Below are 27,826 nucleotides of genomic sequence, written 5' to 3' on the forward strand. Positions count from 1 at the left end.
TGCAGGTGGTGCTGTGAGGGCCGGCTGGATCCCTTGTGTGGTTACGGGGAACATGTGTGAGCAACAGCCAAACCACAAGATAGCTGGAGTGGAGCACTGGGGACATTCTGGGAAATGGGGCCTTGCCAGGCCAGCATGCCTGGTAGCCATACCTGTAACAGCATATATGCCTGAGTTAGCCTGGTTAGCAGTATCAGAAATAGCAAACTCAAAAATGGATATATGGCAAAACCAGGACTACAAGGGAAAACTAGTTAGGTGCAGGTTGTCTCTCTTGACTGAGGAAAGAAAATAGAGATGCAGGGATGGTAAAGAAAGAGTTCAAGGAACACAGAAATGGATAATAAGAAACACAATTCCTGTGTCTGGGAGCATTTGTCAAGCAGCCCTATGCTTGACCACTGCAGCTAGAGCCATAAATGAAACAAACCCTTTGTTTCTGACTATGCCACCAGAGTCAGACCACCCCAGCCAGAGGACAGGGCTTAGCAGTGCAGGGGATTAGCTTTTGCTAGCTGGACAGACAGATTGAGCATCCCAGCAGAACCAGTTTTGTGCCTGTTCCAGAGCAGATGGCAGTAGCAGCCATCCACTACTGTGTAACACCTAGGATTAAGTGGGTTTTTGGTTTTCAGTTGAATTAATACAGTTAAACTATTGGAACTAAAGAAGGTGCCTTGTTTACCTTCAAACTCATGGTGTACACCCAAGAAAAATATTTTCCGGGAAAACCATTCCCACTGAGAAATCAGTATTGCATGTCCTCTGCCTTAGTGTAGGCACTGATTAAGAAATAGAAAATATGCAACAAGCCTTTCTGTGAAGTGATGCTTAAAAGTTCTGCAAGCACTCCCAGCAGAAGTTATAAATGCAGACTTCAAAAACTTGACAGAAAAAAGCAAGTTGCTCAGAATGTACTTCATCTGAGCATTGGCTGAATGCTTCATCCAGACTTATTTTACTGAAATTAGTCAACCCATCTCCAACTTGAAAGAAATATATCTTGTCTTTAAGCTCTACAATATTTAATTATACCTCAGATCACCCACAAATCAGCAGAGGCTGTACTTTTCAGAATTTCTCCGTGTCAGTGTTGTTATACCCCTGCATTTCTGTGCTGCAGCCAGACCAGCACTACTTGCAAGCAGACCAGCTAAGAAAAGGTGATTAATGACCCCACAGAGACTAAGCTGTGAGATATCTCTCATTGGCCCGAATATTAAGTAGTGGATTCACCCTTGCAGCCTTTTCTTGATGTTCCCAAGTCTCCTTCCCCTGGCAGATCCAGGGTTTGTCCTCACCTGGTGCCAGTAGCCCTATGCACCCAGAGCTTCAGGTCTTCTTTCCCAGGGCAAACTGGCCATCTCACTCTAGAGTTCCTGATACCTTGCACCCTGCTGTAACCTCTTCTGAAGGCACTTTTTGCTCCAGGCTTGCTACAAGGAAAATAAGTTACTTAGATGCCATATCTACCAGCACTCTGGAAAACTCCAGGCCTGCTGAGGCACTGGCAGAGGGCTGAAAACAAACAATTTTTTTTTGCTGAATGCTCTCTCACAGCACAAGAACAGGGGCAAAGCCAGACTTAGTATATCGTCAAATTTATCAGATATGATAACTAATATCAACTGCAGAACTGTTTATGAGAAAGCAAGAGAAAGCTGGGGACTTTTAGCAGAACTCGGCAAATGGGCCACCATTAAGAATTCTACATAATTTGAACTATTTATCCAGTTGAATATTTATTTAATTTTAAGCAACATCCCTTTTGCCCCCTCAGAAATTTTTTTCCCCACGGTTATTAGGATTTTCAATATTGTTGCCTTGATTTGGGAGAAGAGTATATATCTCCTTTTCACACATCAAGCTACATTCTCACATTAAAAAGAAAAGTCAGGCAACCAAGCTGATTTCCAGCTACATCTGCTTTTAGATCAGAGCTGTTCTCCTGGCTAACCAGTGGGATGGATCAGAAGTCATGGCCCAGGATGCTTGAGGGTCTTAATCAACAAGCTGTTAGGTCTGAAAAAGGGCACCTGGTGTGAGGAAAAAGAACTAAGAAGAGCAGCATGAACTGCACAATAACTTGGGACTAGCATCAGGAATTCTAATGTAAACAGATTTTTGTGGGTAAATCCATCACTCCGCTCACAGTCACAATGAGCTTGTATTCAAGAGTTTCTGCAGCCTAAAAGGGTAGCATATCCTCCCACCTGCACCATAACCCAACCAGCAACTTTACAAGGATCACAGTGCCCTGGAGCCCAGCCCCTTCACCATCACCTTGGCCAGGCCCAGACCCCATGGCCTCTAAACTTCCCTCCTTGCTCTGATTTCTCATAAAGCCTGAGAACCTCTGCACTAATTGGAGAGCCTCACAAGAAAGGGCAATTTGTTACCACAGGAGCATATTTCACATGCAGCACCATGTTAAGCACCTGGTGTGAGGATTCTGTAAAATTTCAAGCTAGGACTACGGTCTTAAGTTTTACACAACTGACTGGGGACATACATCCTCACTTTCTTCAGCTGTCCCATTTTCACTGCTTGCAAATTACTGACCTTCCCTTAGCCCCATCTCCTCCACGCCTCAACTAACACAACTCAACATGCCCTTTCTGTTGGCTTGTACTGCATAAAGCCTGTGCCATTATTTTTTATTAATCTAGATATCACTAGGCTTAATGGCAATCCAGTTTTGCCAGCTTCTCGCAATATTCCCTCTCACATTTAGCTTTCCACGTCACATCCACTTTCTTGCCCGTTAACAATTTAACTGAGCATACAGGCATTGCTAGGTTACTTTAGTGCTTAAGGAGTATCTTTCCCACATAGCCATTGCTATTTTCCAGAGATTTACCACAGAAATCATCTCCAGTTGCCACAATCAGGACTAAAGGCACAACTTCCACCACCCAAGCACAGAAGTTTGCTGTTCCCTCAGCCCCACAATATGCCCTGGAGGCAGCAATAGCCACCACCAGCCTTTTCTCAAAAGGATGATGAGCTATCCTGTCATATAATGTGAGCTACTAAGCAAGTAAGCAGGTAATTTTCCAACAGCGACTAAGCGCAATTCTGAATTTGAGGTGGGATTTCGACACTTGCCTTCATGGTTTCTGTGATGATATTTCCTGTTCCCCCTCTCATGCCCTATTCCATCTCTCCAAGCTGAAACAGCCTAGGAAGGGGCTGATCCACTTTGCCACCCACACAGATGCCTGCACTGCCAAACCAGCACCAATGGCCATGCCCTTTTTCATCACCAGACCAGCAAGAATCCAACCTCACCTTCACATCCACAAGTATGTTTGCAATTATAGTAACTTTTCTTTTTGTTATATTATGTGAGACCCAAGTCTTTGGGCAGTGGTCTAGGGAGCTCAGCAATGGGAATCTCAGCAGGCACCTACACAGCACTCCTGTCATGCTGCCCAAGTCACAAGGCAGGCAAGGAAAGGATTTCCAGCAAGGAAGAAAGAGCATAATAGAATCCAGCAGAGGCACTGGTATTTATGGTAGGCCTCATCAGGTTCCATCCTTCTCCTTGTAGCACCCTTACAAATAGGAAAAGATACCAGTAACCTTGTCTACTCTCTGCATGTAACTCCCCTGCTTGGATGCAGAAAGCCAGGATAGCACAAGGAACATAATTTAAGAGCATCTGACCTCAGCCTTGGTAAATTGGGCCCATAGTAAAACCCCGTCTGTATCACTGTACATACAGAGTGCATAATTATGAAGCTGCATTTTTGCCCTCTGAACAACCTCCATATGATACCCAGGAGATATTTCCTGTTCTCAGCACTGTTATGTCATTAACTTTCCCACTTGTTTTGATTGTTTGTCTCTCAAGCTGAAGTGTATAGAACTGGGAAAGCCACAGCCAAGAAAAGTCATTAATACAAACATCACAAATATTTATGATGGACACTCAAAAAAAAGTATTCCACGATGCATTATCTTGTTTTCCACATAGCTCAGTAAGGGCTAGAGTGCCTTAGAGCTCTATTCTGCTTCGGCTCACTTCCATTTTCCTCCAAGCAGCAAGGGCACCTCAGAGCAATGAGGATTTTCTGGCCCTTTAACAATCCCCTTGTCCGCCAGACTTCCTCCTTTCATAGCCCCCATGTGCTCCCTCCCCTCTTCCCCAGGGCTAGTTAATATGTGCCAAATCCTGACACCCTGAATGGTTTCCCAACGCCGACACTAATCACGTTTTCGGGAGCAGGTCAGCAGTGAAGGAGCTGAAATTCGTGTGAAAAAGTCCCTGGGATGGCCCCGGTGCCTCACACCTGCATGGCCTATTCATCTGCACTGTTTACACATTGTCATCCACAATTAATTCTTTCCAGGGACGCTCCACTGCCTGCCCTCCCGTTGCACAGGGACCCCATTCTGAGCTGTTGTGTCTGTTAAATTGAGCATGGGGTGCTGCGATTAAATTAAGTTTTGTGGCACTCTCTCTCTTTCTCTCCCTCCCTTCCCTTCTCTTTTCTCTCCATTAATAACGATGCCTGATGGAAGATTGCTGGCACTGGAGTAAAGAAGTAATTACAGGCACTAAAAGTAGGGAAAGAAAAGTTTCTCTGTGGAAATGTGAATGGGGACATCTTTTCTGGCTAGCCAACATTTCTCTCAGTGCGAGGTGGGAACCACAGCCGCATGCAATTCCAGGGTACAAACAGGAGAAAGGAGAGGAGGGCATGGGGGCACACATGATGATCTCCCATAGAGTAAACTGTCAAAATTTGGATCTGTGAGTGTCTTTAGCCACTGGCCTGAATATAGGTTTTATTCAGCAATTCACATTCTCACCTTCTACTGCAGCCACGTTTGTGCGTATACATGGCATACACCAGCCTGGTTGCTCTTCTCACAAAGTGTCATACCCAAAGGCACAGGGAGAAATTCCCTGGTTAACTGGCTAGCAAGTCACCTCCTCACACTGGCACACTCCTGCACTGTTGCGTAAAACAAGGAATAAGAATTGCTCAGTGGAGATGAGAAGGAAAACAAGAGACAGGAATTTGACCAGCTTCTGCAAAACCTCAAGGCAGCAGCTTTTTCTGCCAAGTATTTTGCTCATCCATGAAGTGGACAACTGGTTTTTATTACTGGGACCTCTTCAAAGTTGAAGAGCCATTTTTGCTGAAAACAGAATTGTGCAGCTTTCCAAGCAAGTGGAGCTGGGTGAATTTGGCTTTACATCTTTGTTCAGCTACTTGCAGGACTCACTACCATAACAAACTGCAGTCCCACAGCATTGCACACCAAGTGTCCTCTTGGTAAGAAGAGCAGAGCTCAGACTTTTCCAGCCAGCATTAGAGCTACAGCCACACTAAAGAGCAGCCTCTGTTTGCTCATGTCAGCCATACTCCAAGAAAACCCCACCAAACAACAAAAAACAAACCAAAAAAAAGAAAACACCTGAAAATCGCCTGAAGGAAAGTTCTGAGACCCCAATATCCAAGACACACATGAAACATAACAAAATTAATTGACTACAAGCACAGTCTTTTAAGGCTTGGCAAATAGCAGCCTCTCTGATTTTTATACTGTGTAAGAAAATTGCCCCTGCAACACAAAAATCTTTATGCTAGCAATCAAAGAAACAGCCTCCTCCTAAACACCACTGTAAAATACTGTTGCATGTACATAGGAAACCTGCTGGATGTAAACCACGTGCTACATCCCCCTCTAGTGCTGAACTACTACAGAATAATAACCTAATGCTGCTACCGCTTTCTTCAGGTGGAGCAGACACCTTTCTGCAACAATCCATAATTAGACTTCATAAAAAACCTGAAGGACAGCTGCCACATTTGAAGGCACCTTTATGGGGTGATTGCTCTACAGAAGATGGATTCACAGGGGCTGACAAGTCCAAGAGTCCTTAAAATTAACAAGATTTTAATACTTCCTAAATACCAATGTGAACCTGGACAAATTTGTTTAGTTTAGCAAGTCTCCTTATTGATTCTGTACCTCCTTTTAAAAACTAGGGAGCTATACACTTCACACACCGGATCAACACCTATCCCATGGCATCACAGGTCTTCAGAGCTTCATACCAAGCACCTAGGCAAAACAGCCCCTCTATGAGCACCAGCTAGAAAATAACTCTCCCAGTCATCCTCCACCATAGCAGCCATGATCTTGCAGGCCTTATTCAGGTAAGCAGCCTGACTGAGTCAGGCAGAGAGCACCAGCTTTCACCAGCTGCCTGGATTCTATTGCATTACCCTGTCTCACCTCCTGCCTCACGTACAAGGACCATCAGGCCTGACACCAGGGGGGCACCAGCCCTACAGGTCTCTTAGGTGCATGACAGCTCACACCAAAATCATGCTGACTGCAAATCTTAGCTCTCAAGCATGCATGGCAGTGTGTGTTACATGTCCCACTCTCCCATGCTTAGGTGGCCAGTCTACATTTACCTTGTGTCCCTCTGTACAAGAGCCACAGGCTGTTAACAGAAGAGGGAAGAAGCCAGAGAGCAGTCAGGCATCAGGGAAAGTCAAATCCAAAGAAGGCCCTGGGGGCTGAAGAGAGCAGAGGCAGGCTGGCTTCAGCAGGTTACCTGGGTCAGACTGGGTAGAGTTCAGGATTTACAACCAGCATGAGCATAGATATCAGTCTAGCTGGCAGCCCCAGCTGGATGTGGGAGCACAGCAGTACAGCACAACACCAGCACCGTGTTCCTTACCCCATCCTTTCTCATCAGCTGACAGAGCCTGCTTCCACAGTCCTTCCAACCTGATATTACAGGCACAGAGCACACAAATTTTATCAAAAGGCCTCTGCAGCCTTCTGGCAAAAACATCATCACTCAGCAGAGTGGTGCAGCTGACAGGCTCCTGTACCAGCCAGCCATGTTTCACCACCAGCTGCAAGCACTCTCTGCCTCCTCTTTTTATTCAGCCTTTAGGAGAAGTAATCTCAATTCTTCTTTCCAGGTGGGTGAAACTTGCCAAAGAACAGCTGAACATACTTCTTTATAATGGAGGTGTTTGAGAAACCTTAGTGGTAGGTGTTGAGAGCAACCCTGCCTATGAAAACTTGAGGTGAAGGCTCTAGATTTAATTATTTTCCTGAAGCAGAACTACTAGTACTCTTAGTAATATAACTGTTACAAAACCTGCAAGCTGCCTACTACCCTTTCCTCCCATTGAAACAATGAGAGTGGAGGATGCTCAGCAAATTATACCACTTTCCCAGTTAATAAACAATTCTCAAAATTATGCACTGTTTTGAAGTGCTCTATAAACATATATTAATCAATCATTAAATAATTAAGATAACTCTCTGTTCTTTTTCTCTGGCACTCCCAAGTTGATGGATGTTCCTATAGCAACAGAGGAGCAGGACTGAGGGCAGGGGGAACGCAGGGCTCAGAGGCGATGCTAGCACGGGACCTTTGCTCTCCAGCCCTCCAAAAGTCACGCAGGGCAAGCGGAAGGGGGCTGCCAGAGGTGACATGCAGGAAGGAGGCTTTCAATTTTAATGGAAATTCTAACGATGACAGTCTATGCAAATAGGTACATGAAAGAGGAGAGGAAACAGACCGGGGGAAGGGGGGAGAAATTAACCCTGGATCAGATTTCAAAGCAGAGCCAGGAATAATTTTTGGAGCTAAGAATAGTTGCAGTGCATCTTGCTCCCACTGGGCTCAAGCCTTGCATAATCCTTAGACTCGGGGTCTGAAATTTCAGCTGGGAGGGGGAGGGAAGCCAGCCTGAACAGTTCAGGAAATGTGGCTGTCCAGTCTGCAGCCCCATCACCTTTATGATTCCTTTGTGTTACCAAAAAGCACTCTTTAACAAAGGAGCTGTCCTTCTGCTTTTGCAGGGCCCTTGCAGTTGTTTTGCAAATGAGATTGCTTGATTGGTGAGCAAAATCAGAGATCTTTTGAAGCTGTTGCCCAGGAAAGGGGGAGGGCAAGGAGTTCAATTATCCCTCACAATATGTAGTAGGACCTACTTCATCCTATAAAGAGCTGTTGAGAATGAACCAAAGTAACTTCTGAACTGACTTTTACATAAATTTCATCAGAAATCCCAGGAAGACCTTACAGACACCTGTAGAAGAGAACAGAGTCTGCTGAATTCACAGGAGACACTCCTGTCCCTTTGCAGCCTTCTCACCTCCCTTGGTGACAGCTGAACCAGAGGCTGCTCCAGCCCCAGCCAGTCCCCAAGCAGGCAAATTCAGTCTTTAGATTGTTGGGAAATCTGCTGAACCAACACCAAAGGGCAGCCCCTCCACTACATCCAGCCTGCAGACCTTCTGGAGCTTATTGGTGTAGATCACATCAACACCCAGTGGGAACCCACTGGGAGATCTTTTTTAATCAGAAAACAGTTTCTGCAACACAAAAAGTGCCTATGGGAAGAGAGGGATGCTGCTGACAAGAAATGATGCTTTGTTGCTGTGAACTGGAACCGAGCACTTTGCTTCAACAGCCACAAACTTTTTCAATTCAGCTGAGTTCAGCATGGAAAGGAACTTTCCCGAAAAGGCCTCTTTTTTTTTATCCTGTGCTTGGGGCTTGTGGCTGAGCACTCACTGAGAAGAACGTGGACCTTGCCCAAGCTTTATGGGAGCTGGGCAGAGCTCCCAAGGAGCAGAGCCCAGAGGAGAGAATGGGACCCAAACTCAAGGAAAGGCACTGCCTATTTTAATGTTAAGCAGACTTGAAACTAAACATTTCATGTCAGTTCAACAAATTGAAACAAAACATTCCTACCTCAGAAATGTCAAAATGCTTCACTTTGATCCAAAAAAATGTCAAAACAGAACAGGGAAACATTTCTGAACATGACTGTTATAATTCCAGGAAACAATTTCTCCTAATCTTTGCCCCAGTTTGTTCTGTTCTGAAAAACAGAAATTCAAAATTTTACAAAGCTGTAGTTAGAGCCATTTATCACAGGAGGGACCAATACTGCTTATACATGCATGTGTGTGTGAGCACTGTAACTCCCACACGTAGCACATCCACCGTGCCTTTCAGTGGCACCCCCAGGACCCTCTCAGGGCTGGTTGCAACACCAAAGAACTACCAGGCCTCCAGCCCCATGACCAGAGAATGCCTTTCAGTCTGTAGGAGGTCCCACATGCCTGGGAATTTCCAGTACAAGTGCACTGTCAAACACAGGTGGTGGCTGTCCACACGGTACCTAAAAACCAGGGTGTTTAGGGCTGGCACAGCCATCTCTACCATCACCACAGGGGTCACACACAACCCAGTTTAGAGTCCTCCTGCTCTCCTCCAGGGTGGGCCCAGGGTTTGGTGCTGATGTCAATAACAGGAAACTGGTTTGAATAATCTCCTGTTTTGGGAACAAGTGTTAAAAACAACATGTCCTTTAAAAATAGAGGGAAGAGTGTAGGAATGTCACAGCTGCAGTATAATTTGGCTTGTGATGCTAATTTATATTGCTGAGGATCCTCTCCCCTGAGCATAATTAAGAACATGCTAATATGGAGAAAGATGACATGCTCCTAATCATGCACTGCATGCCCAAGGTGGATCGATGTATCTACTTTCACCTCAGTAAGTGTAATTCTTATGCTGCATCCAGTAACAGCTGGATGACTTTGTATGGACTCACCTACAGTGTTCTTGCTGTCCAGCTGAGGGCTACAAATATGGCTGGCTGTGTCACTGGCCTCTCAGAGAAAGTGATCCCAGGAGTTCTCTGTGCCAAGTAACAGCTAAACCAGGGAATAAAATCTTCCCCTGTGTTCCCTCTCTGCCCACCAAAGCTTTTTAGCTGTTCTGTTTCCCATTTGCTAAGGACAGCCTTCTTCTTCCAGAAAGCTAAAAGACATTCAAAAACATCTCTGTACATTTATTTTTCACAGTCTTTCAGTGTTGACTTCCTCCATGACATATTTTCAGAGTCCCCTGGTGCCAGGTCCTGTATTGTTCCTATAAGCTGAGGACACTGTGAGGGGTCCACTGTGGCTCTCTCCCACTGGTGGGATAGCTGACGTGACCAGATAAGCCACATACACCCTAGCCCTCTAGACCAAACTGGCCAGGACTGAGACTCTAAGCTCCTCTCCTGCCAGACACTCAGCACCCATTGCCTCAGTTTCCCTGCTATAGACCAGTCCTTCCCTAGTACCTTCACCTGGGGGAATTTTCTTTATCTTGGTCTCTTCCTTACTGAGGGAAAAAAACTTCTTTAAATATTTCCCAGCCGGCACTTCTGCAAAAGCAGCACCTATCATCATCCCTAGACATACAGTGTTGCACCAGTAGATATATTTCTCTTTTTTTATAAGTAATGCATAATATTTCATTCTGCTAATTCTCTGATTCTCTCCAACACTTCCAAACTCATTTACCCTCTAAGCATGTTAAAATAAACTGCAGGGACAAGTCATATTGCATCTACAGCTGAACACTCTCTTGCGTTCCATGGTTGCCCAAACAGTACCCTCCAGACTCATTCCTTGTGGGTTGGCAGGAGCCCAGGGCTTACAGGCTCTCTGAGTATCTGCATCTGTATCTCATATCTGATGCAAAATCAGTTTCTTGCTGAGATGTTGCAGTTTCTTCATGAGACTCTTGCAAAAGCCTAAAAGAACATGTAGAAGACTTTCTCCATCACAGGGCTGTCCTGGGCTGCAAGAGGAGTGTGGATCTGAGATGGGCTGCCTTCCAGGTGATGATTGTCGCCACCTCAGAAACAGCTTGCAGCAGCCTTGCCAGTTGCTGGGTTTCATCCCTAAATATAGGAAGGGTTATGTGATGAAGGGTGAATAAGAGATTTTAGGGTTTATGTGATGAAGATGAATAAGAGATCTCCCTTGTAGGGACACAAGTGTACTGACACTATGAGGAAGCAGTATAGCCCCTCTGAGAACCAAGGTATGCATTGTTTTAAAAATAGAAGATAATAAGATAAAGAATAACCACAGGGACAGAGAAAATTGGTGTGTAGGTTATGTTCCAAAAGTCGCCTTGGTGAAGCTTCAGATGTTGCCATCATCCCCCTTGAAGATTATTTCAAGACTAATATATGGATCTTAAGTGTGGCTGTTACCATGGGCACATATCTAATCAAATGGGGTCTAATTATGTATATTACCCAATTTGGCATTTGGGAGAATTTCAGTGATGATACTTCTGCTTGTCTGACAAATAACATGATTATTCAGAAAGCTGCATATGTTTTATGTTTATATGTTTTTTTATGTTTATATGGTTTTTTTATGTTTATATGTTGGACTTTGTTCTTTGATAAGAAACTAGCTAACCAAAAGTGCTTTTCACTTGCAAAGTCACAGCCATTAGCAACCAAATTCAATTAATTATGTTTGATAAGCTAATAAATATATTTAGGACTTTTTGTGCTATGCTCAGTCACCTTTAGAAAACACTTCATCATTAGTCACCAAAAAATGAAGTGCTCTCTTTTTTCCAAGGATGAGAACACTTAAAAAATTTAACATTATAAATTACAATGATATTTGCTTTAAAAATAGATTTTAAAATTGATGTTTGCCTTCAGCTTCAAGACTGAAAACAGATTCTTTATAAATGTCTTGAATTTATGGGAAAAACAAGGAATTTTTCAGAATCATGTCAGAAAAAAAGTTAGTGATGCTCATTCTCATGGCCTTACTACATTTAAAAATGTGTTCTCCCATCCTGCTACAATGCCCCCCGGCACAAGTAGAAGGCATGATTTTTTCCTGTGACACCCACAGAAGAGGAGATTGCCAGCAGAAGGACAGTGGGATGCGTAGTGACAGAGGCTGCAGAGCTGGGCCATGTTTTAAATAATCTGTGACAATGATCTGGGAGACAAGACAGGAGCCTGCCAGGCTTGGGTCAAGGTTCTGGGGAGAGGGAGAGGAGTAATCCTACCTGTGCATACAGCAACACACTTTCCTTCTCTGTCTTTCTGTTAACTTTACTTGTCTAGTTTTCTTAACTTTACTTGTCTAGTTTTCTTATAACTATATTTAGGAAAAGGAAAGAGAAAGACCCCTCTAGAATTGTGTTGTTTTACCTTCAATCCCCATCACACCCACATAGCTGCCAGAAGGAGAACCTGTCAGTTAGAGCAGCCTCTTTCTTCCCCTCCTCCATGCCCTGAAATGATAATGAGAGAAGAGACCTTGTAAATCACCAGGTGACCAGAGGCACATCACCTTCTGTGCTTTTCTTCCCGTGACAAGGATTCCTCAAGTCTGCAAGAGAGAAATATGCAAAGTGGGGAGTTGAGTACAGGGATGAAACAAACTCCTGAGCTACAGAACTGGTAGAACAGAACAGAAAACCACCCAAACTGGAGGTGTCCCATCAAGACTAGCAGTAAAAGAGCGTCTCTACCAGAGTGTGCGATGAGTAGGTCAGACCACGATAAGAGAGAAGAAATACTTGGCAGGATGAGCCATGTGATGTCCAGATGAGAGATCACTGACACCAGCACAAGTTGTGGCAGGTTGGCTTAGGCACATTTATTTTAGAAACCCATTGGTGAACACAGCTGCTGATCAGAAAGAAGACAGGAACCGTCTTTTGCAGCCTCAATGTGGATGCATGAAAGACTCCCAGTTGACCACTATCTTCAGCATGAGGATGCCTGCCCCAACCACTAGGCAGGTGGTGTGTTAAGGGCATGACTTACCTGGTGCTGTGTTGAGTGCTCCTGCTCCAGCTGCTCAATTAGCTCGTGACTGAGTGGGTATGACTGGAGTTTGCATGGCTGCCACTGTAACACTTAGGTTAGATGCCATTTATGTAAAATTGAAGTGTCAATAATAAACCACAAAATAGTAGTTGGAATATGGGTATCCGAGCTACAGATGGGACCATGTAATTCAATTCTGGTTGTCATCTGATTCAGCCAGCAGATTCTGTGGCAAATTTTGAAGTTCCCGGCTTCAGTTACTCTATGACACCAGGCACCACACAGCCTCCTCTCCCTCCCCCACCCCACATCATTAAAAGTAACTAAACTCTTGTCTGGTGGTGTCCAGGTGTCACAAGACACCTGGTAAGTCTCACCTCTAACTACCCACTTGGCTGTGCTGGAATAGCAGCACTGCAGATGCTGCCTGTGGGGCTCAGTCTGCTCCCACCAAAGTGCTGGGTGAGATGCTGGCGGAGCACACCCCCAGTTCTGCCTGGCTTTCCAGAGCACAGTAGGGAGCTGCAAGTTAATCAACAATCTTCCACAGCAGGTCAGCACCCCCAGCTATCTGTATTTTCCCGTGTTTGTCATTTTCCATCAGCCTCCATTTTCCTCCAAATCTCTTTGGTGTACCAATTAATCCAGAGGGTTTTCATTTACTCCGGCCGTCCAAATCAGCAACACACAAATACCCCCCACAATCACTGCCAACAGCTCATAATACATTTTAACTGCTCCTTGGCCTTTGATGTGTTAGCCTTCTGGGCAACATTATCATTACCCTTTATACCTCTGTGGGTGAATGCAGTGTTGCACATGCTATGTACAATTGGTTTGCTTGTGCCTGAAATAAAGTACATTGTCCTAAGAACCTGCAAGAATTGTGCCTTCTTTGCTAGCAAAACCCTGAACCAGCCCAAAACAAACACGAATAACATCCCGGGTTATGGGGAGCTTATTTCAAACTGGATGAACAAATATAGGGATGAACAGGAAAACCAAAAAAGGTCTTTGCCTAGGGAGAAGCTTTAGTGGGAGAAAAGAGTCCTGGTACAGTCTGGAAGTGAGGGCATCATGGGGAAGCAGATAGTGTGCCATGCAGATGTGCACATGCTGGAAGTACATATGGAATGGAATACATCATTTCAGCTGAAGTATCAGATGCAGGCAAATTCAGGAAAATATTATGGAAAAAAATTTAGGGAGGCAGGATTGTTGTGGTCCACGACTGGGGCATTCTTCACAACTTTGGAGACATTTATAGTTTCGCGGTCTCTTGTAATTGAGATAGTTACAGCTGTATTTCTCAGGGAATATAAATCAGTGTAGGTGGCACCAGGCTGACAATTTGGAATGGCACTTAGCCCAACTAGGAAAATGTGAAAATAGTCAGAGCCCTGAAAGATTAGTTAGAGGTGGCATGGGTTAGCTAAGGTTGGTTCCACAGGACCCACACAATGCACAGGTGCTTACAATAGAGGGGTGGAGAAACAAGCTCTGTGTAATAAGATATTTTTGTGCGAAATGATGGATATATAATGTAAATAAGTGTTCACCATATTAACATACAGAGTATCCAAGCCCAGCCAATGAGGGAGGGCATCCGGACTTTGCCCAGCCAGCCTGTAGCCTCTGAAGTTTTTTACTTGTCTTGCCAATTCTCTTACCAAAGGGAATTAACAAATTTCTCCCCTAGTCTTCACAGTCACCCTCTAGCTGTAAAACAAAGTGCTGCTCATTGTTGCCCTCCTTTATCCAGAGGGCTGATATTTTTATTTTTTTAATAAATTCAAATAATAACTTCCCTTTTTGCAGGCATCATTCTGTAAAGGATGGGCTGGTTCATGCCCATCCAGCATAGACCTTGTTAAAGTGAGCACAGCCAGCCTCCAGATCCTCCAACTCTGCAAGGGGCTTACGCTAGATTAAATTAGGACTAGCTCAGAAAGCTGGGAGGCAGAGAAAGGGGCTGCTTGCAGCATGTTGGTGCATTGGTCCCTAAAAGAGGAATAAGCCCTTCCCCACTCTCCCTGAAAGCACGTGGGGATAAATAGATCACAGAGAAGAACTATTGAAATGTGTCTGGGGGAGGCCTGGTTTCAAGCAGGGCATGGGACACTGAACAATAGCTGCCATTTTGAAGCAACTCGAGCCCAGAGTGCTCTTGAGGAGGTGACGGAAAGCACTGTCACAGGGTACGACCCTGGCTTGTGAAATAAATGGCCCCTGAGAGCTCGTTGTGCAATGGCTGCTGACGTGCAAAGCCAGCGCTGAAAAACATCAACTGTGTTTTCTAAAAATATGAAAGAGTAGTGCCCAGGGGAGGTGGCTTGGGAAGGGAGAAGCAGAGGGAAGAGCCCAGCAGTGTTGCTGTATCCCTGCAGGATTTCTGGGAATGCACTGTGCCTTTCTGTGCCCTGCTGAGAGCAGGATCACACTGGGGCCCTGCTCACAGGAGTCACCAGCCATGCAAACAAGCCCCTGGAGGAAAGAGTCCCTGTTCTTCCTGAGTCCTCAGGGAAGATCACATCCCTACAGCAAGCTTTGCAGGTGGGAAATAACCTTCCAAACCAAGCTGTTCACACCCTGGCTGCAACTGAGAGGGGGACAAGGGGTGCTTCTGCCCCTGGTGAGCTCCCTGGATCTTCCCCAGCAGGACAGTGGGCTGCAAGACTTTGGAGAGGTTTTGCTGCCCAACAGGTCTGAAGGATGTGGCCAGACACAACCAGGCAGGGCAGTCCAGCCTCTGCCACTGGGGGAATCCTGGCCACTGTCACCACCTCTGGCTGCCCTTCCAAGCCCCCAGAGATGGGGGAGGCTCCTCAGCTACAGGAAGGCCTGCCAAGAAAAAGATGCAGAAAGAGTTAAAGCTGGTAATTAAAATTCCCAGCAGAAAAATATGATCTGGGGAGAGAAAAGCATCCTTTCCAGCACTGCCAACCCCAAATACTCAAAAATTATGCATCAGGCTCCAGAGAATCACAACTTTAAAACTGCAAGGCATTTTGTTCTGTTTTTCACAGAAAATTATAAACATTTGAGCTTTTCCTACTTGCACTCTGATTTCCGGAAGTTTATGATCAGATTTTCAAACTTTTCTGCAAATCCCTGAGGGCTACAAACCTGTTTTTTTAAAAATAAAATTGAGTAGCTCATCTAATGCCCACACCTTTGCACCAAACAACAAAAATCAAAAGACTTACACTAAAATGAGTATAGGAAACACTGGAGATCTCAAGAATGAACACCCTGCAGTATAAGTCTCATCATTTTTCTCCAGGGTTGCACAAAAAAATGTTAAGATGTTTTAACCAACATCACATCACTTAAGTATTTTATTTGTCAGCATGAAGAACAGGCCTTCAGTGTAATTTTGCTTCCAATAATAATGGTGCTTGCAGCCAAGCGCTGCAGGAAAGTTAAACTGAGGCTGCTCTCCCTGCCTTAGGGGCCAGAGGAGCACACAGTTTCTAGGACGCTATGGTGTGCTCAACGTTGCTGCTGCTCATGGAGAAGGGAAAGCTGCAAAACATTATCCAGCTTCAAGCCCAGATCTGGCCTTCCATCTTTAGCCTGATCCATAGAGAAATGTCTTGGCCAAAATGGACAGGTAGCTGCCATCAACTTATTTTCTTTGTGCCCAAAAGCGCTGAAAGAACTGCTGCATGTCTTACAGGGAAACCTGTGTTACAGAGCAGGTAGACTGTGGGAAATATATCAGCCAGTAGAGAGGTCAGTGATCCCTCAAGATTAAAGGCTGATCTGAGTGTGAACTCGCTATCGTGCCTCTGGAAAGGATTTGGCATGTAACAGCCTGATTATCGATTGCTGTCCTTAAGAGAATGTGATCTCTCCTTTGCACTGATCCTGTTAGCTTTATTTACCACAACACTTGCTGAAACATCCTCTCACAGAGATAATGGCTTCCTTTGGTTGCTGTCAGAACGAACAAATGGAAACAAAAACACGCTGCTAATAGTTGTGTCCTACTCTAATTAATTAAAGCAAGACAAAAGCACTGCACTGCTGGGTTTGGCTTGCCATTGCCTGGGTGCCTGGAGAGGCCCCAAGCACAGGGGCTGACCACAGGAATACCAATAACACAGCAGTGCTTAACACACAAGATTTCCACCAGCCCAGAAACTCAGCAAAACATTCATGAGGAATAGGAATATGTTTGGCACCCAAACTGGGATCCAGACACCCAGAGGCTGCTGTTCTAGACAGACCTCAGCCCACATGGGCCTAAGGAGCTGCCAAAGATGGCAGATGGGTAAAGTACACCAATAAGCAAAGGGTTTTCAACAGTCCTCTTGCAATTTTTCTGGCACATCTGCACCATGCAAAAAAGCCAATAGCTTCATCCAGGCAAGCAGTAACAGGGTTTTAGCAGGATGGTGGAAGAGAGGCAGAAATTGGCTCACCTGCATCTTACAGCAGGATGCTAAGCAAGGAAATAAGTCCAGCTCTCTTGCCCTGCAAGCAAAGACCATAAACTCTGCACATCCTGCCTCTTCAGACTGAATCAGGGTCCAGTCACAAGAACAAGTTGAAGAAAAAGGGAACAAAGTAAATGGAGTGCACCAATCCAAACTAAAAAGCAGTGGCATAGCCACAGCACTGAGCACTCACAGAGCTCACGGTGTAAACAAAACTGATCCCCATATCCAAGTGCTGCTGAGCACACAGATACTTATTTATGATTTCTCTGCTGATGGACTGTGGATCATAAAAGCTTGGCCAGCAGTCCAGGACCATCCAGACTTCAAACATCCCTTGGGAGGTGGTTTCAGGCACCACTTAGCTATGGTGCTGCCTTGTGAATCCCTGCTGTCTTCCATGCCCACTTGGGGTGCTCCCTTGGGCTGGAACACTCAGGACACCCCAGTGAGTGTCCTGTGGGAGCCAGGCTTTCACACCAGCCTTTCTGTGCATGCATAAAGGTCTTGGACTCTTTCATTAATCCTTGGTTATTCCTGAACACCTTATTTCTTACTTTCCACTTTCCTAACCATCTCCTGTATTAAATCTTCACATTCATTTTGTAGGAAGAAGGACTAGTGCATGTCACTAATTGAGCAGTTTAAAGCTATGACATTAGAACTTGAGCACAATCTACCAAATGAAATGATTTAAAATATAAGCTTTGATACAAAATAAGAACACTCACCTCAGCTGAAGGTGCAATTACCTTTTGCAGGTGTACAGCATCCGCAGCTGGAAGTCAGGCGAACAACTGGGCAACCTTCTGCTGCCCACAGCAGCTCTCACAAGCTCATGCCAAAGAGGCTTCTCACATGACCCAGAGAGAATGCAGCATTTTCTGTAGAGTTATCACCCTGCAAAGGTCAAAGAACAGTAGCCAATGTTCATTTCTCCTCTGAAGCCAAGAGCAATAGTCAAGGCTATAAAGACTGGAGACAGGTTCAGGGAAATGTCCTGCTGACAGCATTTTATCAAAGTTGCAAGAAAACTTAAGCTGTTCAATTTTTCTGCAGCTGTCCTCGATATCTGGTCCCTAAAGAAACTAAACATTCAAGATTAACTAGACCCACTAATTACATAATAAATAACTACAATGGACAATAAAAATATCTCTTCCTACAGAGAAAAATAAGAGTTTCAGACATGGACACACTTCCTTCTATAGAGTTTTTCATAAAAAAAACTGCCCTTGGGGTGAACGTGCTTCAACACCTCATTGACACCCTTCCTGCAGGCAGAGGTAGGAAAAACAGAGACACCTTTGTATCTGGGAAGATGGGGTGCCCCCAGTGCTCCCCTCAACCCATCAGCAGGGGGTTTTCTGCCCCAGACCAGCAGCTTGCTTCCCACCAAGGGAAAACAGTCTTTGCTGTGTATCACCACAATGGCCATTGCTACAGGTTCCTCAGGGAAACAGAAAATCTATCACAGCAGCCAGAAATCCATAGCAACCAGGGCTTGCCTACCATGAATATAACCCTTCCCCAGAGCTCTCTGTCTCGAGTAACTTAAAATCCCTTACAGTAGTATCACTACTGGAAGGATGGGGTAGGACCCTTCCCAGCTTCAAGGCCCTTAGGTATTTCACAGTGCTGGTGGAAAGACTCACTCTAGAAATTCAGAGGGAGATTCAGTGTACTGGTAGGATAGAAATGTTGATCTAAATGACTGAAACACCTCACACTCTCGGGAGCAGCATTTCTTTCTACAGAGCTTCCTATACTCCTCAGGGTATAAACAATGCCTACGTGCCCAGCAAACTCAAACTTAAAATTTAGAATAATCTGACAGAGAAGAACATCAGAGCAAGCTTGTTTTTCATTGCTGGCCAATTGGGACATGCTCTGGCTGACATTGCCGAGACCACCCTGGGTCTCCAGCTGGGGCAAAGCCCTCAGCCACAGCTGCAACAAGTCATGCCAAGTCATGATTGTCTCTGCAGCAGCTCTCCTTGTTCCATTCCCACTCCAGCATGTGGGCAGGGCTGTGGTGGGCAAAGGGCCACAAAATCACACAGAAATGAGCTAATTGATTGGTTAAGCATGTAACAGTACAGTTCTCACGGTTTTCACAAATCTTACCTGAGGAAAATGTGGGCACCAGAGGTCAAAGACATGTCTTGTATTGTGGGCCAACAGTGTGAAATCTGACATAATAAAGCACCACTGCTCCTGCCAGGCACATCTGCTGAAACAGGGCCTTTGGGCAGCCACTGGACTGAGCTCAGGTTATGTTAAATTCTGTAAAAACACAGGAGAGATGATGATGCCAGCTGCAAACTAAGAAATTGGACTTCAGCCCCCCACCTCTGAAAGGGGTTCATAGGACATTTTTGCATACATCAGATGAATTTATGAAGCTGCATTATAAAAGCATGAAGCACTAACTCCTTCCAACAACAACAACAACAACAACAAAAAAGTCCACAACACAGCTCATTTTGAGCTCCATTTGAGCTCCAACAGGAAGTATGCAAAGTCGTATACATTTTCTTATTCTTTTTTTAAAAACTTCCTTCAATGCCTCCGGCCTGCTAAGCATCGCTTGATGCCTGCTGCATTAGACCGTACTTGTGAATTTGGGATTTCTTACTCCGTCAAGGCGATCTAAGCAGTCTTTGGGCGGTGTGTTTTGGGCTGTGTGCTCTCCTCTCCGGGCATGCGATCACTGCCCTCCAGCGGCACGGGCCGGGCAGGACCCGCCGCGGCTGCGGAGCCAGGCCAGGGCCAGCCCTGCGTCCGCCCGGCTGCTGCAGCGCCCCTCAGCCCTCAGTGCCCTCCCGCGGCTGCGGAGCCCGGCCAGGGCCAGCCCTGCGTCCGCCCGGCTGCTGCAGCGCCCCTCAACTCGCACTGAAAGGCGGACAGCACTGTAAGGACACCTGGAAGTTTACCTTTCCGGAGCTGAACCCTTCCAGGGAATGGCCGAAGCACGGGAAAGGCATGCGTTGCCCAGGGGTTAAGCAACTACCAGGAACCAGTAGGAATGCTTGAACAATGAACGACTAGCAGGTTCTTTTTTTTTTTTTTTTAATTATTAGAGTAATTTAAACATTCTTCGACAGTCCTGAAAAGGGTGAGAATGTTAGAACACTGTCATTTTAAAAACCTGAGGTACACAGAGTTTAGGGGGAAGAGGAGGTGCTGCTGAGGCAGTAACACTTTATAAGCACTTTATAGCTTGGCTTGACTCTCTGCATTTCTTACAAAATTCAGCACACAGCTGAAAGGCAAACATGGTGAAAAACAAGCATTTCTTTAAGAAGGCTGGGGATTCACAGGGGAAAAAATCCTGAAGAGAGGGATAGAGATAAAGAATTGCTGTGGGCTTTGCTCCTGCACTTTATCTTAATTCTTATGGATCTTGCCCATGTGCTACTTGGGGAGCTCTTGCTTGTGCCTGGTGTCTTGCAGATGCCTGCAGAAAATCAAAATGCCCGCAGTGCTGCAGGCCTCCTCACCACACTTGCTCAGTCAGAGCCCAGCAACGAGCCAAGGCACTACTGTGCCACCACAGTGACACAGGGGTCTCGAGGCACCACCTGTGACTTACTGGGGGGGCCCTTGTCCCCAAGAAGGGCAGTGTGGTGTAGGAGAAGCCATGGGCATGGATGTGCCGAGCCCCTGAGAGCCACAGGCGCCGCTCCTTCCCACCCAAAGGGGATGCCTGTGCTGGCCTCCTGAGCTGTTGTTGGTGCTTTTCCGGCCTGGCTGCTAGCCTCAAAAACAAAGTTCCCAACCAAAGCAAGAGCAAGGGGGGAGGAACACGGAAAACAGCTCTGACATTCCTGCCTGCCTCCAGCAATGTTTCCAGAGCAATAGGGCTGCAGAGGCTGAGCCTGCTGAGCTCCCAGATGAATAGAAGCAATGGACATGCTACTGCAGCATCATAATACCCTTCAGCAAAGGAATTAAAGCTCAGCCATAGTGCAGCAAATCTCTCTCGTTAAAATCCCTTCCCCGGTCCTGTTAATACAACTACCAAAGAACAGCAACTTCCCTCTCTGTGAGGCTCTTTTAGACCCAGGCTTTATATCCTGCAAGCAGAGGACGGGATTTTACCAAGGGGGATTTTCTGGAAGCAGGAGGACTGAAGAGTACTACCACTCACCAAGCCCAGCCAGGAAAGGACGGAGCAGCGGGTGATCTGCCAAAGCTTCCTACAGCTACATCCACTGGCACTGAGGTAACAGCATCCATTTTGCTCTAGTTTAATGTGCTCAGCTCTGTTTCTAGAGTCCCTCCTTTGACCTAGGGGATGGCTCAGGTCAATCTGAAGGCAAAACCTGCCGAGGGATCAGGAAGTACAGCACTTGAGGGCAAGGCAGGCAATGTGCCATTCCCCAACATGGCAGGTGTTAGGGAAGCACATCCCCTGTTACAGCCAGGAACAGGGAGCAGTGGCAGGATGAGCAGCAGTCACCATTGCAGAAGCTGGAGGCTCAACCACCTTTCCAGTCCCTCTTCCTGCCCCAGCACCAGCTGCCCAGGCCCTGCTTCCCTGCACACCGGAGCACTGTGTGTCGTGCGGTGCAGCCTTGCACTGAAAGCACAGGGCAGATACCAGTCTGGGGTGGGGAACAGCTACCTCTTTGGCTTTGCTTGAAGAGTTTGTGTGATGTCTGCAGCCTCAGCTAGATCACAATATAGAACACCCCAGGTCCTGAATGCAGCACTGCTGTGCTCATGGAGCCTAGCCTTGCACTGCAGAGGTCAGTTGAGGTACCTACCATGCAGAACTTTCCCTCAGCACCAAGGAGGGAATAATATTTTCAAACTTGGTAAGGCTTGGAGAATTGATTATTTGCAACCAAAAAATTTCTAAACAGTGTCAGACTTAACACATCAGAAAAAGAGACATGAAGGCCCCTAAGAGTTTACTAGAGAAATTACTCGTCCATATAGTAATGTCTTCCTGGACAGACCTCGCTATCAAAAGCTTTATTTATGGCCAGAAGAATAAGTATTTTATAATCTCATTAAAAACAAAGTACCCTGGATGCATCATGTTTTCAAGTATTGGCCTCAGCAGTATCTTGTGAATGAGAGGAGCTCTGGTTCATTTTCTTTTGTATGAAGTGTCTATCTTTACCTGTCTTCTCTACCCACCTTGAGCTGTCTCCCTCTTGCTCTCATCAACTGTCTCATTGTGAGCGTAGATGCTGGAAAGAAGTGGAGGACCAGAGCAGAAGATACACAAACTGCACAGGATATTTCCAAAATGAATGGGGTTCACAGCTGATTGCTCTAAATGCAGATTTCTGTTTTCAACAGGTGCTGAAGGCTGAGAGTGGTGTCCTGAAAGAGAGCTCATGTTTTGCTTCCATTAATTTAATGTTATTTGGACTTTTGATTCAATCCTTCCCTCATCTTACCAGCCACTTACAGAAGAAGGGATCTCCAAACCCCTCAGTAGGATGAACAAGACCAAGGGAGCTTTTGGTAGACCAGAACTTTGGAGCCTTGGTTGCACGCAGAGCAGCACCTCCCTGGCCAGTCTGGCACCACCCTTTGCATTTGGACAGCAGGCTATGGACACAGCCCTGAATGTAATCCTTATCGTGGTCCTCCTGCTCATCATGGTGTCTCTGGGATGTACAATGGAGATAGCCAAGATCACAACTTACCTCAGGAGACCTAAAGGTGTAGCAATAGCCATATTGGCTCAGTACAGCATCATGCCCTTGACAGCATTCATATTGGGCAAGCTCTTCCAGCTGAGCACCTCAGAATCCCTGGCCGTCCTCATCTGTGGCTGCTGCCCAGCGGGAAACCTCTCCAACACCTTTAGTCTGGCACTGAGAGGGGACATGAACCTCAGGTAAGGAAAGCTATGTACCTGTTCATTGTCCAGGCCGATCTTGTTCTATGGCTAGTTCAGAAACTAATTTAATCAACATTAGGAAGCCCCAAGAAGCTGGACAAAGACTGAAATACTAAATCCAAAACATTTTTAAAGCAGCCATACTGCTCAGTAAGTTAATTTGTCCCTGATTTACAATGGGACTTTGTACCTTCCTCTGAATCATTGGCATGCTGCTCTTGATGGCATGGTTGCAGGAACATGTTTTCATCTCCACGTAGCAGTACATAGGGCATATATAATATATATATATATGCTGTGTCTATACATGCACTTCTGTGTACACTGATCATGCTGCCTGAGGAGGCTGCATCAGTGAAAAATGTTGAACTTGCAGAGCACCACTCTCCAACAAACCCTAGTGATAAAACAAGACCCAGCACAAAAATACAAAGTATTACTTTTTCTCTCAGTTGTAAATTTCTGAAATGTGAACTGTACCCTCGTCATGGGTATGTATGTACCCTTTCTCAGCATGAATGAAACTTGAGTCATCTTCTCCATTCATATCACATCCTTCTACAATCTGACAGTGATGTTGGGAAGATCTCAGAGACAAGTTGGGAAAAAGCAGGGTGAAGTCTTCTATTAAAATTATCTGTCCAGGCAAGTAATCAGATTAGCATATTCCATTTTTTAAAAGTGTTGTTCTTCTACTGAGGGGTCATTTCTTCATCTCAGTGTTGTAATGACTGCATGCTCCATGGTCCTGGCAATTGGATTAATGCCACTGCTTCTGTACCTTTACTCGGGAGGACTGTATGAGGGTGATTTGGAGGGCAAGGTACCTTACAAAGGAATAATCACCTCCCTGGTGCTGATGCTAATCCCCTGTGCCATCGGCATCATCTTGAATGAGAAGAAACCACAGTACACTGGCCTTATCAGCAAGGTAAGAAGTATCCTGTGCCTTTCGATCAAGGGCCTTGAGGAAGTTTTCAGAAATAGAATCACAGACCTATTAACTTCTCTAAGACATGCCACAAATCAATGAAGGGGTTGAGGATAGAGCTCAGGACATGCACTTCACCACTTTAATGGTTAAAAACTTGCCCAAAAATAAGTCATTCATCTTTTCCAGGCAAACACTACGTAGCCAACTTCCTACATTTTCCTTATGCTTCAGTTTTAACTTTAAAAGTTTTTTGCTACATCAGCACTAATGAACATCGTAGGCACTGCCCCCAACTACTGCTGCTACCAAAGCAGAACCCAAATAAAAACCAACCAAACAGCCACCCCAAAACAGATTAAAACCAATCCACTGTTCTCAGAGGTCTAGCCCAAGGCAAAAATCAAATCACAAAATTGCTGCTTAATTCATTGAGATACCTATCCAGCAGAGACCACTGTATCACCAAGTGCCCACTTACGCCCTGCTTCCTTTATACATCAGGCATTTAAACAGCAAAACAGAAATCCAGACAACCAGATGCACCATTGTCTAACTCAATGGTGCAATGCTAGGCTCTACCTGTGTGTAAAGTGGTTTCCTCAGGACCTGCTTGGGGTGGACTAGAGCTGCAAAGGGACCTGGACAGAGACAAGTAGCAATGCCTGAGAAAGAAGCAGCTCGTGCAGCAAGAACAGTCATTTGCATATAGACTAGAAAGGTATTTGGTTGTTAAGGTCTCTCTCGGTACTAGCCCAGGATGGTCACTTGTTGATTACTGATAACATTAATGTCCATGAAAGGCACTAATGCCCTCTGTGTACTTCATGTGATGGACAGAGAACTGGGTACAGCTGCTTCTAACAGCTGAGGCAAATTTTGCTGGGGATTTCTCTCTTGTCCACACCTCAATCACTTTTATTTTAGGCAGGGATGGTTATGCTTCTACTATCATCTGCTGCTATAATTGTTCTGTCTGTGGCCAATATGGGAAGCTGTATTATGGTTGTCTTCTCACCACCTCTCCTGGGAACTTGTGCCTTAATGCCCCTTACTGGATTCCTGCTGGGCTACGCTGTCTCTGCAGCCTTCAAGCTTGATGATCGGTATGTTCTTCCACACCTCCCTCCCCTCTCTCTCTCATCAGGAACAGAGAGGTTTGTCACCTCTGCTTTGCGGAGCAATGGTGAGAACACGAATTTTAGGAATATACTTCTGTAGAACACTGACCCCATTCACCCAAAACAGGATCTAGAAATACAACCAGGCACAGTACAAGCTGGTCCCAAGCCAGTGACTCCCACAACTTGAGTGGGAAGAGAAATTACTTTAACCTCTGCTTGGCTTACCTTGGAGGGGAGGAATAGTTAAGCAGGTGTTTTTGGCACAGGCACCAGATCACCATGGAAGGTTCACTGAACAAGTAGATGGATGGTTTTGGCTTAAGGTCACTACTGACCTGCTAAACATACTACCACCCTCTGCTCTTGGTAATGAAGCTGGGGGAAAAAAATTATAAGCACTGAAAAAAGCCCCAAACCCAAAAAACTAAGAAATACCAACAGAGCTCAAACCCCAAGTGACACGATTATTCCCCAGCTGGTTACTACCTCAAATCAGTCAGTGCATTCTCAGCTGCAGCCCAGGAATTTAGAATGAAAACCTGACATATAAAACCTGCTCCTCCTTTTTTCCTCATCCTAGATAAACCAGGTAGGAATCCTCCTAGTCCTATTTTATACCTTCATATTTTGGACTCCCACCACCTCAGATTACTTCCCTGCAGGAAGCTGCAGAGTCCAGAGCAGGACACAAGGCCTCCAATACCATTATGAACAAAGTTCAGATCTGTCTCTGCCCATTGCCAATGGAGCAGGAGGCAAAACCTTCTAGGGATTGCAGTATTGTTCCCGACAGAGCAGCTTTTAGCCACAGGCAAGTCAGTCAAGTGCAACAGCAAGGTGGGCAGGTCTCTGTTTCAGTTGTTTGGAAGCAATTTAAATCTGTAATCTAACTTTTTCTCCTTCAGGTGCAGGTGGACAGTATGTATGGAAACTGGCTGCCAGAATGTACAGCTTGGCTCAGCTATCCTCAAGGTCGCCTTTGCCCCAGAGATCATTGGCCCCCTGTACTTCTTCCCACTACTCTACTTGCTGTTCCAGCTTGGAGAAGGATTTCTGCTCATCCTGGCCTTTTGGATCTATGACAGAATAAAGCAAGCCAATGGCAAGTACAGCTTTACTCCTTTAGTTCTTATACTTTCCACGCTAAGCCGTACATGCTTACAATGTAATTACATCGCTGCTTTATAAAGGCAGAATCCAGTTGTTCTTTAACCAGGGTTTACATACCCAGCACATTAAATTCAAATCAGAGTCAAAAATTCAGAGGTAACTGAAGACCTTAAAATTCCATGGACTTCTTGCATGACCAGGATGCTTCATACAGCTACATACTATCAAAACTATCAGTGCTCAGGTTTTCAGTCTGGTGTCTTAAACTACAGTAGACACCATGTGAAAGTTGACTTGCACTGAGCACATGCAAAGAACAGAGGTGTTTGCATGTGGCTAAAACTACACAAAAACGTTACATATTTTTTAATGCAACTAATCCCAGCTTTGCTTCGAGCCGTTAAGTGATTCCCTGAGAGGACAGAACTGCCAAATACTGGAGCCAAAGGAACGAAACATTTGGGTCTTTGCTAGAGAAGTACACTTCTCTAGAACACTGACAAAAAATACATTAAGAAATTGAAATTTCATTTTAAAATATATACAATATTGGTACGGATGTGAAATACACTCTTCTCCAACTCCAGCAGGTCCCCATTCCAAGCTCAGCTGACTGCACAGATGGCTGAATGAGATCCTCCACCCACCACCCTTCTGATGCTGCCAGTACAACTTTTCTCCACTGCCTTGCAAGAGATGCAGCAGAGTAGCTGCTACAGAGCTGATTCAGGATCACTTCACCACATCTTATAGCTATGCTGGAGGACAACTTATGGGGGGGAAGCACTCATTTGGATCCTTGGGTGTGTGTTCAGAGCAAAGCAGTTGATACTGGAAACAGACATGCAGGTGCTGGCAAGGCTATAACAAAAAGGTGGTATTCCAGCCTCCAGGTCATAAATGACTGGAAACAAAATGGCTTCAGTCTTTCAGCAGGAATTTCAAATTCCTTCCTCTTGTTTTAAATGATCCAGTAATTCCAGTCGTAGCTGTCACAATCTCTAACTTGGTTTCAGAATTGCCTATTCTCACATTTTTCTCTTTCTTCAGATGCAGCAAAAATTACCTGTGCAGGTGTGGACAAATTTAGCGCTCAAGAAATGAAATCGGCGTCAAGACATTGCAGAAACAGTGGAAAACCAGGAAAACAGTATATGGATTCTGCATCAGTTGCTCTCACAAACCTCCAAGTTCCGCCTTCTGAAGCCAGCTCATAGGTCTCCAGCTGTTTTGTCAAACTTTACATGTTTACTTCACAGCAGCCACAGAGCCATCTGCACCCACAGTTATTCCCCAAAGACCTTGCTCCAGACTAAGCCTTGCTCTGTCAGCCCAGAGAGGAGGAGATTTTCAGTGACTTCAAAGTCATTGTGACAACCCTTTTGGGACAGCTGAAAAACATGCCAAGTGACTGTCCCAGTTTTACCTGTAAGAAAATCACTGTCTACATCAATTCCCTTTCTTAATTTCACTTACCTGTAATTGTCCTGCTGGCACATAATGGAAGCAGATCCTGCCAATATCACTGCAGATCAATGTAATTTCTTAACAGACCCAGAATGAGCTGTAAGTTTCTCCATGCAGAAGACAGTGAGATCGAATGCACAGCCAAGCAGCCCATGGGCTGTTGGTTTCTCCCACCCTCCAGCAGGTACTGTGTGGTACCACTGATTCCCCAGAGCAGAGGGCACACAAAC

At 45.4% G+C, this 27,826-nt stretch overlaps 1 protein-coding gene and 1 long non-coding RNA gene across 2 annotated transcripts; one reads left to right on the forward strand and one right to left on the reverse strand.

Annotated features, from left to right (window-relative positions):
• Window positions 1–8,778: 8,778 nt before the first annotated feature.
• Window positions 8,779–19,904, reverse strand: LOC127059718 (uncharacterized). Its single transcript, XR_007777803.1, has 3 exons — window positions 19,226–19,904; window positions 12,033–17,998; window positions 8,779–10,742 (listed from the first exon to the last, which is right to left on the reverse strand). It is a non-coding gene; the product is annotated as an uncharacterized LOC127059718 (long non-coding RNA).
• On the forward strand, window positions 19,901–26,411 carry SLC10A1 (solute carrier family 10 member 1). Its single transcript, XM_050975689.1, has 4 exons — window positions 19,901–22,961; window positions 23,685–23,895; window positions 24,823–25,001; window positions 25,925–26,411. The coding sequence occupies exons 1-4, from the start codon at window positions 22,558–22,560 to the stop codon at window positions 26,205–26,207; spliced, it is 1,077 nt and encodes a 358-aa protein (XP_050831646.1). The 5' UTR covers window positions 19,901–22,557; the 3' UTR covers window positions 26,208–26,411.
• Window positions 26,412–27,826: the final 1,415 nt, after the last annotated feature.

The sequence above is a fragment of the Serinus canaria genome, chromosome 5 (genome assembly GCF_022539315.1).
Source record: "Serinus canaria isolate serCan28SL12 chromosome 5, serCan2020, whole genome shotgun sequence".
NCBI lineage: Eukaryota > Metazoa > Chordata > Aves > Passeriformes > Fringillidae > Serinus > Serinus canaria.

Excerpts from the sequence above, each read along its gene's own strand:
- SLC10A1 (XM_050975689.1), top strand. The coding sequence starts at position 22,558 with ATGAACAAGACCAAGGGAGCTTTTGGTAGACCAGAACTTTGGAGCCTT. Across the intron at positions 22,962-23,684 it reads AGAGGGGACATGAACCTCAG|TGTTGTAATGACTGCATGCT; the intron begins GTAAGGAAAGCT and ends TCTTCATCTCAG. Across the intron at positions 23,896-24,822 it reads ACACTGGCCTTATCAGCAAG|GCAGGGATGGTTATGCTTCT; the intron begins GTAAGAAGTATC and ends CTTTTATTTTAG.